At 42.1% G+C, this 23,362-nt stretch overlaps 1 protein-coding gene across 1 annotated transcript in view; it reads left to right on the top strand.

Moving 5' to 3' along the window:
- Positions 1-23,362, top strand: part of LOC308282686 (double C2-like domain-containing protein alpha) — a gene marked incomplete at both ends in the record, with an annotated part of 83,850 nt that overhangs the window by 31,164 nt on the left and 29,324 nt on the right. The window contains 4 exons of the mRNA XM_080723076.1: positions 6,185-6,259; positions 6,961-7,070; positions 12,495-12,621; positions 12,813-12,872. Of these exons, the coding sequence (XP_080579202.1) occupies positions 6,185-6,259; positions 6,961-7,070; positions 12,495-12,621; positions 12,813-12,872 (372 nt within the window). The remainder of the gene's footprint in view (positions 1-6,184; positions 6,260-6,960; positions 7,071-12,494; positions 12,622-12,812; positions 12,873-23,362) is intronic.

Below are 23,362 nucleotides of genomic sequence, written 5' to 3'. Positions count from 1 at the left end.
CTACATGTGTGCACTCCACTGAGAAAACCCATTGCTGAAGCGCAACCTCTCTTTCTTCTATTTTTGGTGATTTTATATCTTTGCTGTCGGCTGTAACATAGTTCATAATTCCATTGTCCTATTTTGTCATACTAAAGTAAATGGTACATGGTGCATTAAGCGCTTTCTTTCAAGGCGCTTTACAATGATTGCGCAGTACATTCACCCATTCACACACATGTACATTCATACACCGATGGCGGAGGAAACCATGCAAGGATTCAGTGTCAAGAGTGTCAAGGACACTTAGACACTAACTCCGGGGAAGCTCGGGATCCGCCGCTCTACCTGCTGAGCCACTGCCGCACAAAAGTTGAAAAAATAGCAGTTTTATAAATATTGAACCAATGACAAGTAGGCCTATATCATCAAGAGCTATGTGGCTAACTACACTGGATCCATTGGAACACAGGACGGTTGCAGTTTACTATCAGAACCGGCGCATAATGTCCGTGTATGCTTTTTTGCGGTCTATGGGTTTGCCGCTCTGACATCACACTCTTGTCTTTTTTGTTGATTGACTCTCACTCTCTGACATCACTGTGATGTCAGGGGAACCAAATCCCCTTTATGCCCATATATGGAGATCCCTGTGATGCCAGGGGAACCAAATCCCTTTTATGCCCATAATGGAGATCCCTGATGGCATCAATATTAACACAGTCGGTGCCATGTGTAAAGTGGGACCTCTTATATTGCCGTTTCGCCACCAAAATGGTACAAAGGGTTAAAAAATAGTGTGCACGCTGGTGCACAAATTCGTGCACAGATCATGCACTACAAATGTGCATGCTTTTCACAGCTTTCAAACAAAAAATCCGCTTGGAAAATCCGTTCAGGCATTCAGGAGATAGCAGCCCTTATGTTTTCTTCAAATGTAAACAAACATGGCTGCCATGTTTGAAAGATGGGGTTGGTATGGGGGTTAAACATGCAATTTCACGATCGCGATCATGCCTAGTACATTGTTGGAGGTCCAAAAAAGACGATAAAAGACGATTGGCAGGGAAGGCCATAGTTAAAAAGACGATTTTATTATAGAAATCGTCTTTGGTACGAGTTAAGCCCATATCTGTGAATATCTATGGGTACAAAAAGCTTTGGATATAAAAGCTTTCTAAAAGCAACGCACCAAAATCAAGTTCCTCGTATTTGAACGCGCCGATTGTGATTTAACAGCGGATAAAATATGGACAACATCAGCACGCCGGAGACGCTGCCCTTTTGTCGCAGGTGTGCCATTAAGTGCTCTCCTCCGGCTCCGCGGTGAAATGCCACGCCGGTTGCTACATATTTAGGGGCAATTTTTCATGCTGATCTGGGTCTCATTGAAGAGGTCATGCGACGGATTCGGTCTTTTCCAGCTGAGAGGGTAATTGTTATCCCCCGGTGATGGGGAGGAAGCTCACCCCGTCTCTCATGTCCTCAAGGTTAGGCTACAGCAGAGAATCTCAACAACCTTTTTTATTGTTTTAATTTCAAGGACCCGCAGTTTGATATGCGTTAGGCCACAGACCGCCTAATTTAATTAATTAAAAATGGTGGTTGTCTGGAGCCCCCAATCTACACTGTAAAATCCTTTGTGTTTATTTAACGCATTCGACAGCCGGGTATTAATTAATTCATCCGTCTCTGTTTTTACCTTATTTTCGCCATGTGGCCATGCTGTAAACAAGAAGCACATGGCCAGGCGGAGCGTCGTCTTTTCTTTCACCCGGAAGTTAGGGTCGGAAGAAAAAAAAAATATCTGGGAAAATAATCTGAGATAAATGGATTTTTCTATATGTGATAGCATGGAGCCGGCCGGGTGGAGCGGAACATTTTGGGATGACGTAATTTCGGGTTGTATTCTGGGATTTGTAGTCCTGGAAGCTGTTTGATGACTTACTTACAGTGAGTTATTCCTTGGCGGTGAACCGTTGGATTTTGAGTAATTTAAGTCAGACACACTAGTATGTCATAGGGACTCACCATTGATCCAGCCATTGATGCAGGGATGCATTTGGTCAGGGATTGAACCCCTGACCTCCCAATCGCAGATATGCTAACCACAAGGCCACTTAAGCGGTGCATACATTAAGAATAACCTGAACCATTCTTTTGTTTGATATAGATAACATAAGAGATAAATTACTGTATTTTATGGTTGGTTTTATTGAATAATCTTTTTTGGTTGCCTGGCATCTGATTCAGATGCCAGGCATTTGAAGTGGTGAGAAAATTGTGTTGTGAGCCCAAGATCGCGAATCGTAAAACCGCGAGCCGAGTGAATGGCTACGTCCCTGACAGCTACTGTTGACTCGTACCTCATTTACAAGTGTGCCTGAAATGTCCACATCAGCAGAGACAGTTTGGAAGCCAAGGAAAATGCTAGGGAGAAGACAAGTGGATTACACACACATGTCATTTTACAGTAATCCGATTACACAAAACGACAGCGGTAATCTATTGCTTTCATTTCATATTCCCGTCTGAGGCGTGAGAAATGTGTCAGAGGATATCGTAGGGTAGAAACCTTGTGTCTCCACATTTCAAGGCATTAAGACACATCGGGAGCTTGTAGATCGCCTTTTTTCAAACATTTTAAATGATAAGAAAAGGACAGATTTTGTACATAGAAGGTTTCCGCCCAACAGCGATAATATGTTGATGGCAATGGTAGGCAACTACTGTAGAAAGATGATGACTGCATGCTAATGACATGCCATACATCATGAGTCTTCAACAGGGGGTCCTCAAAGTTACTACAGGGGGTCCTCCAAATCTTTGATAGTTTTTCAAAAAAACAAAAATAGCAGATCTACAAGCTCAATAGCAGATCAATCGACTATTTTTTAGCAAGAGCTTTGGTGTAGAGGAAAAAAAGAGCAGACTAAGTATAGAGTGAAAGGTACAGTTTATTAGGTATTGATGTGGTTCAAGTGGTTAAATATCTGAATCCATTGCAAGCATTTGTTTTGCACGCAAAACATTCCTCAGGCTAAAAACCCGACGGATGTTTTTTGTGCAAAACAAATGCTTGCAATAGATTCAGAATCATGAAAAACGCCTAGTTAGACCCCTCACATGCTACTTAAATAAGATTTTTTGGGGCGTATTTTTTTCTTGTATAGTAAGTGAATGGACACAAACTTGAACCCCCTGAATTCACCTTGATCCACTGAATATATAATTCACAACTTTTAATATGTTATTTGGATGACCCTAAGGATCATAAAAAACCTTGAACCATTACTATTGCAATTTCTTTTGGGTCAAACCTTAGATTGACTGGCCTATAGGCAGTAGACAGCAACAGTGGAACTTGTAGTGTCTCTAGCCATGGTGCTGAAAGCCTGCAGTACTCCGGAACTAGTGTCGCTGTCCATGGTCCTGGAAGCACCAACGCAACATAATGTGGACATTCTTTATCTGTCAAATTTCGCAACAACAACAACTACAAAAAAACTAAAAACAGGTTTTGATTTATGAGAGGAGGTGTGGAACGGACACAGCAAACAGTATCCATTTCATTTCACAGGCTTTCTCCATCTGTGACCAGAAGGTCACTGCACTCCCCCTATAGCACCCATCATAACCATCCAAGCAGGATGAACTATATGTCCCCGTGGAACTGATAAAGGTCTGAAAAACAGAGAGAAAGACAGAGAGAAAGATACAGCTCTCTGCTTCTTATAAGAATGTGCCAACGAGAAAAGCTGCCGTTAATAGCTTCGAAAGGATTCGCAACCCACACATATGACCACAGAAGCCAAACTGCTGCAGTGTTAAGTGGTCAGATGGGTGGCCCGCAGATGCTTTCATTATTTTCAAGCGTGCCCTGATCCAGAAAAGGTTACAACCTTTTCTGACCACTGTTATATATCGTCACTGTCAGGCAGAAACCTTGTATCTCCAAGTTTCAAATTTGACGTTTTTTCGCGAAGTAAAGCCCTGCTTCATCAGACAAGGCTGTCGCACAGAAGTAGTGAAAACAGCAGATCTACAAGCACACAACACCTCGCGGTGCGAGGCGTTGTGTGCTTGTTTTCACTAGTTTAAATCATTTTTAAAATGATAAATACAAAACTAACGGTTTTGGACATACAAGATTCCCACCCGACAACGACGATATAGTACATCATGATGTAAACAACACAGCAACAGCTAATCACATAGAAATTGGAGTTTTAGATTTATTGGGTGTGCTGTGCACATTGACTCAGTCTGGGCATAAGTCTAACGCACCCATTTATTCATTTTGATTAGCTGCGGCGGCATTGCTTACTAGCCTGCCATATGTTTGATCTATAGGGTAGTTTTGAACCTGAACTTGAAAACTATCAAATCTGCCAAGGGTTTTATGACCCTTTAAAGTGGTTAAACACTGGTCATATGAGGATACCATTGCACTACACACATCACATCCACCCTAAAATCCTAAATATCCCAAGGTATATAGCAGGAGCACCTTCTGTTCACTGGGCAAAGTGGATTTTGTGTGTAGAATTCTAAGCAACCAATGAATCTATAACAGACTGACAAATTAGATTTTGGAAGAGGCCCTTGTAACTTTGACATAGGAACGGAGGTACGCTGCTGCCATTGTGACATTGAACCAACTCACACTCACGGAGAGGATTTGGACGGAAATGTCGATTGGATTTTCTTTTGTCAGATTAGATTTTGTATTACCCCAGAGCACAAAGCACACTTTACTGGAGATGATGCAATGTGGGGGAGCCAGGATGACAATCACTGGCATCAGATTCTGGGATTGTCTTAATAAGATTTGTGATCAGAGAAACGTGGCATATTTGATATGAAAATACCTTTCTAGTTTGACATGTAATTTTTAGGGAAAGATGACTTTCATCTACTTCACGCCCTCCAACAAGTAGTTATTTGGTGTACTGATATATGCCTGTAAACACACACACACACACACACACACACACACACACACACACACACACACACACACACACACACACACACACACACACACACACACACACACACACACACACACATGAAATGAACATGATATTGAAAATATTTCCTCGTCAAATTGGGATTCTTGTATGGCACTCATGGCCACAGTAGCACATTACCACATTATTTCTTTATTGAACAAAGGAAGAGGCTGTTTGGTCTCCTATACCCGGGGTGTCGCACCAAATTCTGGGCCCTGGGTACAAGGATTCACTGCGGGCCCCCATGAATATTATTCATAGGGGGAGTCATTTAGACTGGGAACGCATTATTACATATTATTTTGTGCTTTAACTATTGAAAAATAGCAGATATACAAGCTCACAGTGAGCTTGTAGATCTGCTATTTTTGAAAAATCGTAAAAATCCTTTGAATTTTGAATATTTCAAATCCTTCTATGGTTTTTTGAAAAACCTATGTCAGTGGTGCTCAAACCTTTTCATGTGAAAGACCCCCAAAATGATATGTATTTGGTCACGGACCCCCATCTCAAAACATTTAGTTCCAGGGACACCCCACCCCCCAGAAGCAAAATTAGCTTTTCACGACTTTTCAAAAATAGCGACTTTTTCAATAGCTAAAGTATAAAATAATTATGGCCCCTCCGCCTAGGTGTCCCTGGAGGACATTTGAGAGATGTGGTGGAACTCTGTTACAAGTCGAAGCCCGGAATTCAACATTTAAAATGGGTAAAAGTACAAAAGTATTGGCATCAAAGTGTACTTAAAAAGTAAACGTACTCATTAGGCAGAATGTCCCATTTAACGTTTTCAAATGTATAAAAGTGTTTTGAAAATAGCAGATCTACAAGCTCACAATGCATCACATCGCAAAGCATTGTGACCTTGTCGATCGGCTTGTTGATCGGCTATGTATGTAAATCGACAAAGGACTAGTAACTAAAGTTTTAAAATAATTGTAGTACAATATTTGGATCCGAAATGAAGGGTAGAAGTAAAATAATTGGAAATTAGGAAAACTCAAGTAAAGCACAAATACCTCGCAATTGTACCACAGTACGTGAATCTATGTAAATCTACTTTGTTACTTTACACCACTGCACACCGAGTGGCACGAACCTGAGCCAGCCTCTCAGGTTGTACTGGGAATACGTTGTTTGTGCGCTGACTGCACAATGTTTCATCAGAACTGACGCTCTCCCCTCCGCAGGGTCTCAAGCCCATGGACTTCAACGGCCTGGCGGACCCCTACGTCAAGCTACATCTCCTGCCCGGAGCCTGCAAGGTGAGCCCAGACAGCCTCCACACAGACGCCCAGGAGCTGTGGTCGAGGCATCTGAAACGCATCCATGTCATTTTAGATTTTAGCAGCATATCGTCACTGTCCGGCAGACACCTCGTATCTCCAAGTTTCAAATTTGCAACTTTTTCTTGCCCTACCTCATCGTGTAAGAGTGTCGCAAAAAACTGGTGAAAATAGCAGATCTACAAGCACACAACGCCTGGCAATGTGAGGCGTTGTGTGCTTGTAGATTTGCCATTTTCACTATTTTGGGTATTTTGGGGTTTTAAAATGATAAATACAAAGTGAACGGTTTTGGACATACAAGGTTTCCACCTTTTTTTTAAAAATTATTTTTCTGAAAACGTAGAACCTTGTTTCTAAGTCGATGTACAAGCTTGTACATCTACTATTTTTGAAACATCTTGAAACCCCCCAAAGAAATAGAAGAAATGCGACATTATTCCAAAAGCTGTGAGCTCGCTTATAGCTCTATTTTTGAATGGGCAACGCCTGTAGATCTGCTATTTTTTGGATAGCTGACACCTAAATTATTTTGCTGTTTAAATATTTGCATTTCCTTTTGGAAAATGCAGACTGCTCATGTTTGATGACATCACTATTTAACAACTACAACCAAACGAGGCCCTGGTCATAATATATGTAAATAATATATATGATGTATCCGTTACGATGTCTTTCAGGCCAACAAACTGAAAACGAGGACAATCCGCAACTCCCTGAACCCAGTGTGGAAGGAAACGCTCACCTACGTTGGAATCACAGACGAAGACATGCACAGGAAGATACTCAGGTGTGTGTGTGTGTGTGTGTGTGTCTGTGTCTGTGTGTGTGTGTGTGTGTGTGTGTGTGTGTGTGTGTGTGTGTGTGTGTGTGTGTGTGTGTGTGTGTGTGTGTGTGTGTGTGTGTGTGTGTGTGTGTGCGTGCGTGCGTGCGTGTGCGCGTTAAACTGAAGCGTATGCTTTCATGGTCATGTCACTTTGGACAATTCATCAGTTCAGGTGACTGACAGCTTGGCCCGACGTTTGACTTTGCTGTGATTTCTATTCAACATATACACGTCTATACCACAAAATGTTCTAATTTGTTTTCATTCATTCCATACATTTATCGGTTCATTAATTGGTTAACGCACTCATAAACGTTCAGTTTGTGCACTTTAGTCGGGGGAGAAAATTGTCATTTCATGCAAATCAGTCTAAAAGCCCACAAAACACCCACAAAACTGTGAAAAGTGATGACTCATCACTAAACCATCGTTTTGTGGGGCCATTTGTAGCCCAAGGAATGTTTTTTGTGCAAAACAAATGCTTGCAATGGATTCAGAATCATGACAAACCCCTAGTTAGACCCCTCACATCCTACTTAAAGCAGATTTCTTTCTGGGTATTTTCCTGCTGTATAGAAAGTCAATGGGAGCCCAACTTGATTTGGCCGCTGTGGCGACTCCGAAGGTCGCCGACTCGGGCGCCCTAACTAAATCATTAGAGCATGCTCTGGGCTACATCTGTGCGAAATTACCATTTTCTACCCTTAAAGGACAACTTTTTTTTTTTACAACAAGGGTTCATATTTTAGATTGTAATTGTAAAAAGAAAAGATGACTGTTAAAATGTTTTAGCCAATTTAGCGAGTTTGATTTCAGTGGTTGGGGGCATGCATGCAAGTGGTTAAAATGTCTTTTTAGACACAATGAGCTGACAAATTATTAGCAACGCTACTAGCCCCCATAAGTCACACCTAACCATGAAAGGAAACCATGCTGTGCATGAAGGTGGCTTATTCTGTCTAAAAAGACATATTTAGCCACTTGCATGCATTCCCCAATCACTGAAATAAGTCTCGCTAAATTGGCTAAAACGATAGAAAGAAGTAAATGCAAACATTTTAACACTCATCTTTTCTTTTCTCCAATTACAATCTAAAATATGAACCCTTGTTGTAAAAAAAAACAAAGTTGTCCTTTAACGCCCCGGACTACATGCAGTCTCCGGCGCAATGCAGAATGAGAACGGACATACAGTGTGTTTACCGTGAGGTAACATGGTGCATGCTTTTCATCATCATCATCATTATTTATGTATTGTCATTATGTAATTATTTATAATTTATTTATTGTCATTATACAATGGAAAGCCACCCCCTCAGTCCCCGTGACATGTCTCCTTTTTATCAGGATCTATGACAGACAATGCATGCTTTCATCTCTGCCCTCAAAGAGTTTGCGTAATCCTTGATGTGACTTGCCCCAACAGTGACATGTCAACAGGGAACGCTAAGAACGCTAATCAGCATGCTAGCCAGGGAGCTAAGGTGTCAACAAACAAAACCCCCTATTGGACAAGTGTTTGATGTTAAAAAAAGAACAAAAGAAAATAAAATAAGAACAACACCACCAAAGTTCAAAAAGTCACAACACAAGCTCTCCTTTTCCTCCCCTGTCAATCTGACAATAACAAACAATGATCTGCGTGGATTGAATGGCTCTCCAAAAGCAACTGCTGTGGGAGAGCATTTTTTGCAGGTCTTTCAGTCCTAGTGTATCAAAAAAGCAACTGGGTTAAGCACCGTTGGTCCGACCAGTTTAACATTCACTAGGTTAGCATTCACCCGCGTCGGCAGGTTAGCATTTCACCAGGTTGGCATTCACCAGCGTTACTTTTACTGGGGTTAGGGTTAGGGTTAGGGTTTGGCACAGCCAATCACAAGCCTCCGCTGCCTTAAAGGTGATACACCATGAAATTTCACTTTTCCTATTTTAAAACCTTTTTTTGGGGTCCCACTAGCACCTTCTACAAAGTCCCATTTCAGACCGTTGTGTCTTTCTCTGGTTTTGGGAAGGCGGAGGTTAAAAGCATCCCACGGGTTCTCAAAACAGGCTGTCCAGATTTGCTGACGTCAGCGACGGACGTTTTTGAAGAACAAAAACATGACATAAATACTTTTTAAATGCATGGTGTATCACCTTTAACCCAGTTGCTTTTTTGATACACTCGGACTGAACGACCTGCAAAAAACTCTCCCCAGCTGCTGTGGTGCAAATAACTGGGGGACATTACTCTGTGTACAATATCACGCAGCGTGTTTGCATTCTTCATTATGGGCTAAAAGAATCCAATTACGTTTCCCCCTTCTGGCCCTTGGCGATGGCAAATTTAACCTCGGACGACGGAAATAGCCGATATACAAGCTCACGACGCGCGGCAGACGCTGTGCACTGTGAGCTTGTATATCGGCTATTTCAGGAAGTGTAAACCAGGCCTAATGATGAAACAACGTTTCTTCTTTTGAAACTTCTGACAGGAAACCAGACAGCCATATCAGTCTGTAGCCAAAAGCAGTTGAAAAAAAAACAAAACAAAACAAAACAAAACTAAAAAAAAAAATGGTTATGCCTAATTACATAAAACTGAGTAGAAAGTAAAGCCTGTTATCTACAGTGCCTGAGGTGGGGTGAGGACGACGTGCAAAGAACTCAACAAAAGAAGGCAGATTTTCCAAAGTCATTACATTGCATTAGAATGAGGGTTGGAGCAGATGGAAATGTGTGCAAGCGCGAGTGCGTGTGTGTGTGTGTGTGTGTGTGTATGAGCACATGTGCAATTTGCACAGTTTCATTAGCTCGCGCTTGTCTCACCTATAGCAGGCTCGGGCAGACATTAGTTTTCTGTGAAAATACCTTTCATCCCACCCTCGCACCCCAGAGCTGCCAGCAGGCTATTTAGCAGTAATAATCCCCTTTCCCTCAGTAATATGCTCTTCACTTCCCAGCAGGGGTGTCGCACCAAATTCTGGGCCCTGGGTACAAGGATTAATTCACTGCGGGCCACCCTTGGGTGTTCTTCATAGGGGGAGGGGGTTTAACCCATTTAGACTGGGAACGCATTATTACGCATTATTTTGTGCTTTAACTATTGAAAAATAGCAGATCTACAAGCTTGCAGCGCGGCACTCGTGAAAAAGTCTTTGAAATGTTCAAATCTTTCTAAGGTTTTTTGAAAAACCTATGTTTCTATGTCAGTGCATGGTGCTCAAACTTTCATGTGAAGGACCCCCAAAATTATATGTATTTGGCCACGGACCCCCGTCTCAAAATACTTAGTTCCAGGGACCCCCCAGAAGCAGATATGCCGTGCTGTGAGCTCGTATGTCTGCTATTTTTCAATAGCTAAAGTATCAAATAATTAAGGCCCATCCACCTTGGGCCCTAGTATATCAGTCCCACTCCCCCCCCTCCACCCCTTGTGACACCCCTGTCCCTCAGTAATATCCCTCAGTAATACCTCAGACCAGGAGGGCCTCTTCAGAACCCTCTCCCCCCCCCCTTGCTCCTCCTCGACGCGATAGACTGGAAACAGTGATGCACCACGGCCTCAGCCTCAGATCATCCGTGGTAAATTACCTTTTTTGGCGCCTCTGAAAACAATGATCCCCCCCCCCCCCCCCTCCCTCCTAGCAACAGAGAACTATTTCCCAAGTTTCGCCATGTACGACTCATCAGGCCTTTCTTCTGCAGCTTCCTCAGAATGAAAGGGGAGGGGGGGGTGGGTATCCTCAGTACGAGGCGGTGTGCTCATGTGTGTGATTGTGTGGGTGTACACACTGTATTGCAGTGGTATGAAGCAACATTTATTATTTATTTATTTCAGTATTGTATCTTATATTACATTTTAGAACTGCAGCCAGCAGCGGTAGGTAGACACGACCAAATGCAGCACTCCAATTGGCTAGGACTGATCACGTGGCACATACCGGAAGTGCGTCCGGCGGTCAAATATGTCCGACCGGAAACGTGCGCTGCGGCACAATAGTTCCGCCCCAATTTTTTTTTTTTTTTTTTTTTTTACTAGATGTGAGCGGGCCGAAGGCCCGCGAACCTCTAGTTTAAGTACAATTTTGTACTTGGTGGGGGCACACGGGGGCACGGTGGTGCAGTCGGTAGCACTGTCGCCTCACAACTAGAAGGTCCTGGGTTCGATTCTTGCCGGGGGACGCTGTGGGTGCTAGGGGCGTGTTCTCTCCTCTGCGTCAGCAGTGCCCATTCGGGTTGGCAAAAGGGCCTTTCTGTGTGGAGTTTGCATGTGTCCTAGGGTAGGTACCCTCACAAAAAAAAAACATGCAGTAATCCTGGTCTCTATAATGCCTCCCCCTGGCCTGAGGGAGGGGAAAGGAACTGGTTGGAATAACGTGTTTCTTCCACGCGCTACTTCCAACCAGGGAAACTCCCCCCTGTCAGGTGAAAAGAAGCAACTTGCATAGAAGGAAGCATGAATTCAGTCCGTTGTCTCCCCAGGTTGGCAGAGGGAGTGTATAGCGCCCAGGATTACATTAGATAGTTAACCCTAAATACATTTCGACCATTTGAAAGCCAGTCTACAAGCTCACAATGTGAGTTGTCTGGCCCTGTTACAGATGTTGTCCAAAAATCATGCAGATCGGTACACAGTATCTCTGTAGCTGTTAAATGGAACGGGTATTTCTTACATTGATGCTCCTACATATTAGCATGCAAGCACCAGTTAAAGTTACTTTCCATCCCTCATATACTGTGTGCACAGTGCACATCCCATAACCCACACACTGCACATCATTTCGGAGCTCATATCTTTGAACGGGTAAGGGCTAGTAATAGAAATTTCACGGCTAATCTACCAACCACCCTTCTATTTTGGCTGGCAAACTGTTTTAAGAGTATTTTCAGTTTTCTCTTATTGTGATGAAAGCTTTTGCTGAAAACAAGTCGATCGACTATATTCTGCAAAAGCTTTCCCAACAATACGGATGCTGGGGTTTAAGTGGTTAGAGTCAAATTCCTTGGGTTTCCGTCATTCCTTCAAAGTTTTCATCATTGCATATACCTCCTGGCGTGGTCGGCAGTTCCCTGGGTTTCACTCATTGCGTCGAATCTTATATCATTTTATATTGCCAACGTGTTGTTGAAACAACTCCCACGCCTTCCCATTCCATCCTGACTGCACGGTTCCCTGGCCGACCGACTAAATATTCCATGTTTGTATCTCCAGCTGCATTCTAGCGCCGTGCTTTCCCCCCACTGCGCTGCACATGCAGGAAGCCTTTTCATTTCTCTTTGTTCCTGCCCCCCCCCAACCTTCAGTTTCTGTTCATTCACTTACTGTGTTTGACCCTCTCTCTCTCTCTCTCTCTCTCTCTCTCTCTCTCTCTCTCTCTCTCTCTCTCTCTCTCTCTCTCTCTCTAGGTTGTCAGTGTGTGATGAGGATAAGTTGACTCATAATGAGTTCATAGGGGAATCCCGGGTTGCACTGAAGCGCTTAAAGCCTGACCAGACGAAATACTTCCACACCTGCCTGGAGCACGCACCGCCGGTATACCCCTCAACTCCCCCCACCCCCACACGCACACACACACACACACGCACACGCACACACACACTTTGTTTCATGTGCGAATCCAACAGCCTTTGAACATCACACAAGCGTCACGACAGAGTTGACTCGCTCTCCCCGCCGCTCTCTCTCTCTCTCACCCCCCACTCCTTGTCTCTCGCCCTCTCCAGCTCCCGTCCCCTACCGCCGCGGGTGTAGCCCTGCGAGGAATATCCTGCTACTTACGAGAGGTATGACACACACACACCCTCAAGCTTGAATTACACTTAGGAATATTCTGCAGCCCATGATAGCCTGTGACCCTGTTTGTTAACAATTTTGCTGACATTTTAAACATAGCTGTAGTAAGCAGCTGCCAAATTGTCCTTACCTTTTAACGTGGGCACGTGCACGCAAAGTGCATGATCTGTGCGCGACTCATGTAGTAGACCGGTAGACAAGATGACAGCTTTCGAATAAAAAAAAATCCATTGGAATAGACAAATCCGTTACCGGTGTTACATAAGAAAACATTGGAAACGGCCAGTTGTGCGCTATGGTAACACGTGGACACGTTCCCGCACATAGCAGACGATATGTGCGCGGATCATATGCCAGGCGGGCACAAGAATCAAACAGCTATATAAAAAAAAAAGCGTGAAAAAAGACGATGAAATGACCGTGCTGCTCCTTCCTCTGTTTACAATGTAAACAGATGGGACGGAAGCTACGATTGGGCCTTGGACAGGATACGGAAATCTAGATCCGGTCAGAACCGGAAATACGGCAGGATACAGTTAGGAGGTGGGCCTAAGACTCCGAAACGGCTATATACAGCGATCATACTTTTAATTGTTTCATAATGATTAAAGCTAATTAAATTTCCAGGAACGACAGGCATCGCAGCGGGAAATCAACGGTTTCGACGGGGATCGCGGGAAATGAGTTAAGAGAAAACCGAGTGGGGACATTTTCTTAAAGGTCCCATGACATAAAAGTGTTCATCATGGCCCTTCAAATGTCTATTAAAAGGTTTTAACTGATGAAAAAACACTCCAGTGAGCCAGTGAGAGAAAGAGAGGGAAGGCGCCAGGCGCCATCACAATTAACGCTTTTCTGAGCCCAATTATTCCGGGGGAAAAAAACACAGAAAGACCACTGATGTTGAATGTTTTTTTGGTGTGTAATTGAGGCAGTGGTGGAAAGTAACTCAGCAGATTTAATTAAGTACTTTACTTAAGCAATTTTTTTAGGTATTTGTACTTTACTTTCCAATTTCCAATACCCTTTACTTCTAATCCACTACATCTCAGATCCAAATATTTTACTTTTACTCCACTACATTTCTTTGAAAGCTTTAGTTACCAGTTACTTTGCAGACATAAATTATATAAAATAAAATTAACTCACAACACGATGTGACGCGTTGTGAGCTTGCAGATCTGCTATTTTCAAACATTTTGTACTTTTACTTTTGGTACTTTAAGTATAGTTTCTTGACAATACTTTCATACTTTTACTCAAGTACATTTTGAATTCCGGACTTATTTATTGTATTTCTATACTGCAGTACTTGATACTTTTACTAGAGTAAAAAATGAGAGTACAATATCTGGCAAATTTGTCTAATTATTAGACAAATTTGCCAGATATTATGCATTTAATTCAATAGATAGATAGATACCTTTATTATCCCAAGGGGGAAATTCAGTTGTCCAGTTGTAGCATAGCAGTATACAGTATTTACAAAGTTACAGAGAAGTAAGACAAAAGATAGATAAGAGTAAAAGAAAAAAAAAAGAACAGTACAGTACCAATAAAGAAAAGGTGCATCAATAGAGGGGGCGAATAATATATAAGTATATATACATAAAGTGACTTACAAAAAGAGACCGTAACAGTCAATGCTAGTTAGTGCAACAAGTATCTCACTGACATTGTTAAACAAAGCAGAATACTCAGAAACTACCAACACAACCTAATAGTGCAAAGTCAAAAATCAGTGCGAAAAAACTAACAAAAAAGCAGCTCAGAGAAGAAGAAAAACTAGGGAGCGTGTCACCGCAAGACGCACATGAGCACTCTCCCTGGAAGGTCCTTAGGGGTCAAAGTCAATACAGCAATAGTTCCGTCAGTCTAGGTTAGGAAGGAAGTCCTTTTCACTCGTCCGTTATGTGTCTCGTTGTACAGCTTAAGTGCGGACGGTTTCCTAGTCTCTCACATCAATCCGACCAGAAGCAGGGATACAGCCATAAAAAAAATAAAAAAAAGGCTAGAACTTCAGATCAAAAGCGGAGCCATGGATTTCTCCCCCCCTGGTCTCCCCCAGCTAATTGAACTGTGCAGATCATGCTATGTTGGGCGTGCCACACCTCGCACCATGAAGCATGATAAGCCAAGCCTCAGATTCTTCCACTTCCACACAGAGTGTTCTCACGCAGCTGCTCACACTCTCAACGGGGCTAAAAGCCCAGGCTTCAGCCTGGCTTTGATATGAGCCGCCTGCCTCGTGATCTGAAACAGTGTTTCTCAAACTTTCAAATTTCAACCCTTAACCCTTAAGACCTGAAAAATACCTAAAAATGTCTTCTAAATCATAATGGTTTTCTGCAAAAAAGCAAAGATTTGAGTTAAAAATGTTTGCTTTAAAAGAATATATATTCAAAGATTTGCCCCAATTTTTTTTTTTCCCTCCAAAACTAGCAGATCTACAAGCTCATAGCGTGGCACTCATGAGCTTGTATATCTGCTATTTTTGAGCTTGTATATCTGCTATTTTTGGATAACCAAAGTTTAAAGAATGGTTAAACACTGTAACTCTGACAGTGTACATATGGAACCAAATGAACCCTGACGGGTTCAATTTAGACCCCCTTAAAGGAACCCAGCAATCCACTTTGAAAACCACTGATATGAAAAATTTAGCATTCCACATGCTTGTGTGCATCTGCCGTATCTAAATCAAAAGAATTTCATGAAAGAATACAAATCCAAGAAATTCCATGAATATAGAAAACAAATGTTTAAGATGAAAATAAGTGGAAAATAAAGTAAATGTACTCATTATGCAGAAGGTCCAATTTCATGTTGTCAAATGTACACAAATCTTTTATAGGGCTTAAGTGGTATAATAATGAATGTTTTGTAATAATAATCAAAATCTACAAAGTAACTAGTAACTAAAGTCTTCAATTAATTGTAGTGGAGTAAAAGCACAATATTGGAAATTGGAAATACTCAAGTAAAGTACAAATAACTCAAAAGTGTACAGTACTCAAGTAAACTGCCAGAATTTAAAGTGGGTGAAATTCAGCTCACATACAACACTACACATTGTGAGCTGCTAGATTGGCTTATTTTTTGCAGGAAATTCACATATTATGAGACGTGCCCGTTTGTATATATTCCATCTCTTGGAGTGGGCGGATGAGTGTAGTGTATAGTGTATATTATAAATATGATAGGTAGAGTGTAGTCTGTAGTGTATATTAAAAACACTCATCAGACACCTGAAGCTGTTGGTTTCATAACACCGCTGTTGGGTGGAAACCTTGTACAGTATGTCCAATAAAACGTTCAGTTTTTGATTATTATTTTAAAAACATTTTTAAAGTAGTGAAAATACCTGATCTAGGAGCTCGCGACGCGCTGCGAGCTTGTAGATCTGCCATTTTCACCACTTGTGTATGACGACGTAGGGCTTTAATTTACGAGGAAATAAATGAATTGAATGTTGAAACATGGAGATACGAGGTTGCTGCCCGACAACATCCATAGGAGAACTCTTCACTGTGAAGGCATAGAGAAGGTTTTCCCAAGGATTTTCCCCCTTGGGACAATAAAGGTATCTATCTATCTAAGGAAACAATGGCTGTGTGTGTGTGAGAGAGAGAGAGAGAGAGAGAGAGAATAGGAGAAACATAGACCCAACACACATTTTCCACCCAAAACACTGAAGTCTGACTACTGATCCGTGTGGTACTGACTGACTGTACCCCTACTGCATATCACTCTGAAAACAAATGGTGATATAAACACAGTGGCAGTAAAATGGATTGGCTTGCAAGCATAGGGGAACGCCTTTAGTTCTAGCCTAGTTCTAATTATCTAGCACCTACCGTTGTTTCCTGTTGAGATTGGCACATTTCACACAGGTTTTTTTTTTTTCATCTCACTCACGTCACTCACTTTCTGCTCACCTCACTCGGCAACGAAATAAACAGAAAATAAACAAAAAAAAACAATTCACAGGAGGCAAGCAGTGATCACCCCATGATGTGCACTGCAATGTCGTTACATTGCAGGCGCTTTTTGACTGTGAAAAAATAAGAAGACACATGTGATCTGGGCAGCATGTCCCAGGAAATGTGGCAAGCTCAATAGGGAACAACGGTATCTAGAACAGTGTTTCTCAGACTTTTAGATTTCAAGCTCTCCCCTTAACCCTGACAGTGTACAAATGGAACCAAATTAACCCGTTAGAGTCCATTTGACAGAATTGTATATGGGTCCATTTAGACCCCCCTAAAGGAAAAAACAGAGTCCCTGGAATCCACTTTGAGAACCACTGATCTAGAATACTTTACCTTACCTTACTGTGTGTCTGTATGAGCTACTATGGGATACATGACATCCCTTCTGGGGTTAATAAAATATGTACTGTATCTATCTTTAAACTGTACTTTACTGTACTGTACATGCAGAGTGTACCAAGTACAGTTTTGCAACTCAGGTACAGTAGGGTTTAAGTGGTTATACTGTCTTGTTTCAACTATCGCTCAGTCGTGCCGGCATCTTTTCTTGCATTGCTGCATTTCTGGGTGATGGACATGGTTATGGGAGCGTTGCGATATGATCTCGACACCCCTGGGGGGGAAAACATGTTTTGGAGAGGACCTCGATGGTATCAAAAAGTTTAGAGGGTCTAGAGGGGCTTTTATTCATAAGGAAGACCAGGGCGAATTGGCAGCACATAAAAGTAAAAGAGCCGTGTTGATTGACAGCTGTGCAGAACACAGAGGGAGAGAAAGGGGGGCTGTCGGCGATTAGATTGAGTGACAAGATTGTGAGGAGACAACTCTCTCTCTATCTCTCTCTATCTCTCTCTCTCTCTCTCATTCTCTCTCTCTCTCTCTCTCTCTCTCTCTCTCTCTCTCTCTCTCTCTCTCTCTCTCTGTCTCTCTCTCTCTCTCTCTCACACTCTCTCTCTCTCTCTCTCTCTCTGTCTCTCTCTCTGAGGTGGCTTTACCTCGCAGAGGAGTCAAAGTGACATGTGTCCCTCTGGCAGGGACGGGGGGCACCAGAAGGGGATGAAAGAGTCTGTAAAAAGAGCTTTAAAAAGTGAAGTGCAAGGACAGCCGGCCATATCAAGCATCCTTATTCCCAGCATGTCATTACTGGCAAACCTTCTGGGAAAGTAGCAGTAGTATTAGTACAAGCTCACAGCATCGTGAAGGATAAAGGTCTATATTTTTTAAAACCTGGATCACACGGCTAGTTTTAGAAGGAATAACAGGCTTGCCTCCGAGGTGGAAAGTCTGGTGCCCAGGAATTAATTATGAATTAACAACTTGTTTGTAACCACTTGTATAAGATGTGTTTAAATAAGAATAGTTCATATTATGAGCTTGGAGGTCGGCTATTTTCTTTATTTTGTTGTATTTGAAAAAACATTAAGAAGACTAGGTAGATTTTATTTTAAGCAACTTGTAGCATCGATTTGTCAGCACGGGATGTTCAGAGGTGTCCCAGAGTCACCGTTAAATGGGGTTTAAAAAATTCATCAGCGCCCCAAAAGGCCACCTCCTCTGTTGGAGGGCATGCAATCAGCCATGGGTGCTCGAGCAGCGGCGCTCAATGGCGTCTGTACGCGCACTCGACTCGCTGAAGCACCTGTTGGGTAGCGCGTGCGTGCGTGCGTGCGTGCGTGCGTGCGTGCGTGCGTGCGTGCGTGCGTGCGTGCGTGCGTGCGTGCGTGCGTGCGTGCGTGCGTGCGTGCGCATGCAGGCGGATTAAAAATTGAAAAATATGATGCATTTATAAAATCACCATCCTAGAACCTCCTAAAAAAAAAAGTATACTGTAGTAATAGAATCAGGGGCATCAATTGGGTATGGCAGGGGTATGCAGCTGCCATACCCTGGGTCCAGGGGGGAAGATAAAAGTTACTTTTAAATATAAATCCATGAATGTCTCTTTGTCTATCTGTGCTGGTTATTATGTTGTTAAATTACAGCAAAATAACTACAAATGCAACATTTAACATAATGGTCACTTTAACAAGGTACTATAATGATATTCTCCACACTTTTATTCTCCCCATCTTGACAGAATGATATATTCCCAGGTTCCCTAGGTCAGCTGCACAGGTGCAATGCATTATTGTTAATTGTGGCACGTTTACTAACATGCCAAGTTTAGCTGCACTTGAACAACCGTTCAAGGCTGCCATATCCAGCCCAAGAAACCGTAGAAACCTGTGTAAAAAAACTGACATTGTGAAAATAGCCGATCTACATGCTCACAACGCCTCGCAGCGCGAGGCGTTGTAAGCATGTAGATGGGCTATTTTCACAATAGAACCGTGTTATCCAAAATGTAATGCCTGTTTTCCACGAGGACTCCCATCTTTGCCATACCCTAGCTTTTGCTGAACTGACGCCACTGAATAGAATGCGTGTGTGCCTGTGTGTGTGTGTGTGTGTGTGTGTTAGTGTGTGTGTGTGTGTGTGTGTGTGTGTGTGTGTGTGTGTGTGTGTGTGTGTGTGTGTGTGTGTGTGTGTGTGTGTGTGTGTGTGTGTGTGTGTGTGTGTGTGTGTGTGTGTGTGTGTGTTTTGTGTGTGTGTGTGTGTGTGTGTGTGTGTGTGTGTTTTTGTGTGTGTGTGTGTGTGTGTGTGTGTGTGTGTGTGTGTGTTAGTGTGTGTGTGTGTGTGTGTGTGTGTGTGTGTGTTATACTGATTGTAAGATGGCCGTCTGGGGGCTTAATTAAGTCCAATCTGAATATAAAAGCGGAGGGTGCTTCAGAAGGCCATTTGCATGTGTGGACGGACGGCGTAACCCCAGATCCCCCGCGGGCGAGGATGTGTACCTGTTCATTAAACCCATTTAGACCGGGTACGCATACTGTATATCTGTGTCACCACTTTAACCATTTTAGTTCATGCTTTAACTATTGAAAAATAGCAGATATACAAGCTCACAGCACGGCACCGAGTGCCGCGCTGTGAGCTTGTATATCTGCTATTTTTGAAAAATCTTGACATTTTGTGCAAATCTTTTGAATATATATTTTTAAAAGCGATTGATTTGTAACCCAAATATTTGCTTCTGGGGGGTCCCTGGAACAACATATTTAAGATGGGGATCCGTGGCCAAATACATGTCATTTTGGGGGTCCTTGACATGAAAAGGTTTGAGCACCACTGACATAGAAACACATAGGTTCTTCAGAAACCTGTTAGGATTTAGGAGACTTTTATAGAATCGGGTCCAAAATATTCAAAGACTTGCAAGAATATTCAATTATTTTCAAAAATAGCAGATCTACAAGCTCACAGCGTGGCACTCGGTGCCACGCTGTGAGCTTGTATATCTGCTATTTTTCAACAGTTAAAGCATAAAATAATAGTTAAAGTCATAACGCGTAATAATACATTCCTGGCGTAAATGGCTTAACAGGGGCAACAAGCAGCACTGTGGGTTCTGCACGCACACAGCCAGGATTACCTTCTGCCGGCTACAATCCCTTCCTCGCCGCTTTTTATGCATCTCTGGGCCGACGCGTGACACCGAAATTGGTTTGTCGGCGGCGTTAGTTAAGGCTGCGTATTGGCTCGGGGTTCATGTCAGTGCAGCAAAGGAGAAAACAAACCAGCTTAAGTGAAAAACTTTGTTAGTGAAGAATCTCATCTTCGCCTCATCCATCTTGCTGACAGAGGGGACGCGGTAATGAGTGTAACTCGTACGAATAATTTGGTTTGTCGTGAGCAACCTGACTAAAACTACCATCAATTCACTGTTGTTTGCACAAACGTAAAAAGTGACAATCCTTGCACCAATGGACTGAGATTTGCTTGTCATTAATCCTTGTTAAAATGAAGGCTGATGATCAGACTTGTTTTGTGCCTCATGCCATATCAGTCCCCACATGGAAACTCTCTAAAAGTGTTGTGTGCTTGTAGATCTGCTATTTTCACTACTTTTGTGCGACACGTTTGTATGATGAAGTAGGGCTTTAATTTACCAAATTTGAAACTTGGAGATACAAGGTTTCTGCCGGACAGTGACGATGTGTGTTGACAACTAACTCAGCGGCTTCAATACCTTTTCGTGACGCTGTAGTATGATCAAGTATGGCATTGATTTATGAAAAAACACAACAAGTTTAAATATGGAGACTGCAATGATTTACACAACAGATCCCTGTTCACTTGAACCCTATAACATCCCTGTTCTCGGCTGTAATGTAATAGTAATTTAGTGGAAATACGAGATGAACGTTTGTCGTTTGTGGTTAATTGCAGATCGACATACACACAGAGTTTGTGGATCTGCTGTTTTCAGTCAAGAGATCTGGTGTAGGGGTGGGTGAAAAAAGTTAATATTTCACTGCTGATGGACTGTACATATTGTCAATATACTGTACACACTGTTGAATGCTGGACGATTACACAGTGAGTGTACAGCATACATATCAGTCTCACGTCCACTGTTCATGGTCACACATATCCAGGTGATAGATGTATGTTCATAGTAACTGATAGATTCACGTTATGCTTGAAGCATATTTATTTATAGAATAAATAAATGTGTTAACTCAAAACAAGTGCGGGGGCTACTGGCTAGGGTTAGACTCAAATTTATGGTTTTATTTTATTCTTACAGCAGTGTTTTTCATACTTGTCTATCATGCAATCAGACTGACGACTGCTATCGGCAAGGTCAAGCCAATCAGTATACATGTTAACTCTCAAATACCTGGAACGCGCCCGAGTCGCGTTAGATTTTAACCACTTTAACCATTATTTTATGCTTTAACTATTGAAAAATAGCAGATATACAAGCTCACAGCGCGGCACCGAGTGCCGCGCTGCGAGCTTGTAGATCTGCTATTTTTGAAAAATCGTGAAAACGTGTGCAAGTCTTTGAATATCTTTGACCCGAGCTTTGACCCGACTTCTAAATCCTTCTTCTAAATCATGTTGTTCTCAAACCTTTTCATGTCAAGGACCCCCGAAATTACATGTATTTGGCCGCGGACCCCCATCTCAAAATATGTTGTTCTAGGGACCCCCAGAAGCAAATATTTGAGTTGCAAATATTCGCTTTTAAATAGATATATTCAAATACTTGCAAAAAAAAATCTTGATTTTTCAAAAATAGCAGATCTACAAGCTCGCAGCGCGGCACTCTGTGCCACGCTGTGAGCTTGTATATCTGCTATTTTTCAGTAGTTAAATCAGTCAATAATCCTAGGCCTAAATGGGTGAAGGGCCGTGGGGGTGGAAACACCACAGAAATAAAACATCCGGTGACCTTTCTGCAGCAGCCTTTTCAAAACATTTGCTGCCGTTGAGAATCATCGTGGCATAATAGACAGTAGCCTTCACTTGAAGTCTACCGAGGCTACATTTTGTAGATTCTAACACACTGCACTTTTAGAAAGGAGATGCCAGCACTCACTTTAGAATGAAATCTTGGAATTTTTATTTCATGTTGCCCCAGCAGCACAGCAGCAAACAATGGACGTTTCGACCTGTCTGGGTCTTCCTCAGCGTGTATCTCTAACACACTGCAGACATACAGTACAGTACATTAAAGGTATAGAGTAGAGTAAGTGATATATTTTTGGTTAAAATAAACGTATACTACTGTATATAGGGCTAGATTCTGGTAGTAATCATTGCTATACTATATATACAGTATATAGAGTGTTTGTTCAGTAAAAGGAGTCTCCAATCAGGAGAAAGTACCCATGCATCAGCTTCATTGTTATTCAGTTCCAATATTGTCTGCTCATTTCTTTGTGTCATCACTTCCAATGTCACTTGAATCTGTATCCTGTCTGAGTTCTCCATTTACGAGATGAGATATACTTTATTAATCCCAGAGGGGAAATTAAGGAAAGCAAATAAGAACAGTAGTTCTCAAGCTTCTTAATTTCATGGACCCCAGTATGATTATGCATCAGGCCAGGGACCCCCGTTTGAGTGATAAACCTGGCAGGGTTGCAGATGGCAAGAGGGATATTCCTTCAACAGTCTGCTCAACCAAACGGTAGAGCACATTTTAAGTCACTATTTCTCATTGAAAACAATGCTGAACTTAACTCAACCTGATTGAGCCATCTCTACCATTTGGTTGAGGGTGCAGTGCCTCCACACACCATGCTTTGCAAGTCAGCATGGCACAGAGGAAGTCAGACACAACAAACCCACCCCTGACATCTGGGCAATGTTTTGCAGGAATTTCAAAGATTACATATTATCATCTCAGAGTTGTTACTGAACATAAATATGTAACTTGATGCAATAAAAATAAATCTAATAATGGTCAAATATTTTTTTGAAAACATGCTCTACCAAACGGTAGATTTGTCAGTTGATGGTAAAGGTAGTGAAAGTAAAACTAAAGTATTAAAAACATACTATTTACTATGAATAATTACAACTTATACTAATTCATTGTTGTTATTATGATACATTAAATGTTTTTTTATTTTTATTATTATAATACAGTATAT

The sequence above is a fragment of the Nannobrachium achirus genome (assembly GCF_963921795.1).
Source record: "Nannobrachium achirus genome assembly, chromosome: 4".
NCBI lineage: Eukaryota > Metazoa > Chordata > Actinopteri > Myctophiformes > Myctophidae > Nannobrachium > Nannobrachium achirus.
The sequence above is the reverse complement of the archived record's forward strand: the minus strand, read 5'-3'. Positions and strand labels throughout refer to the sequence as shown.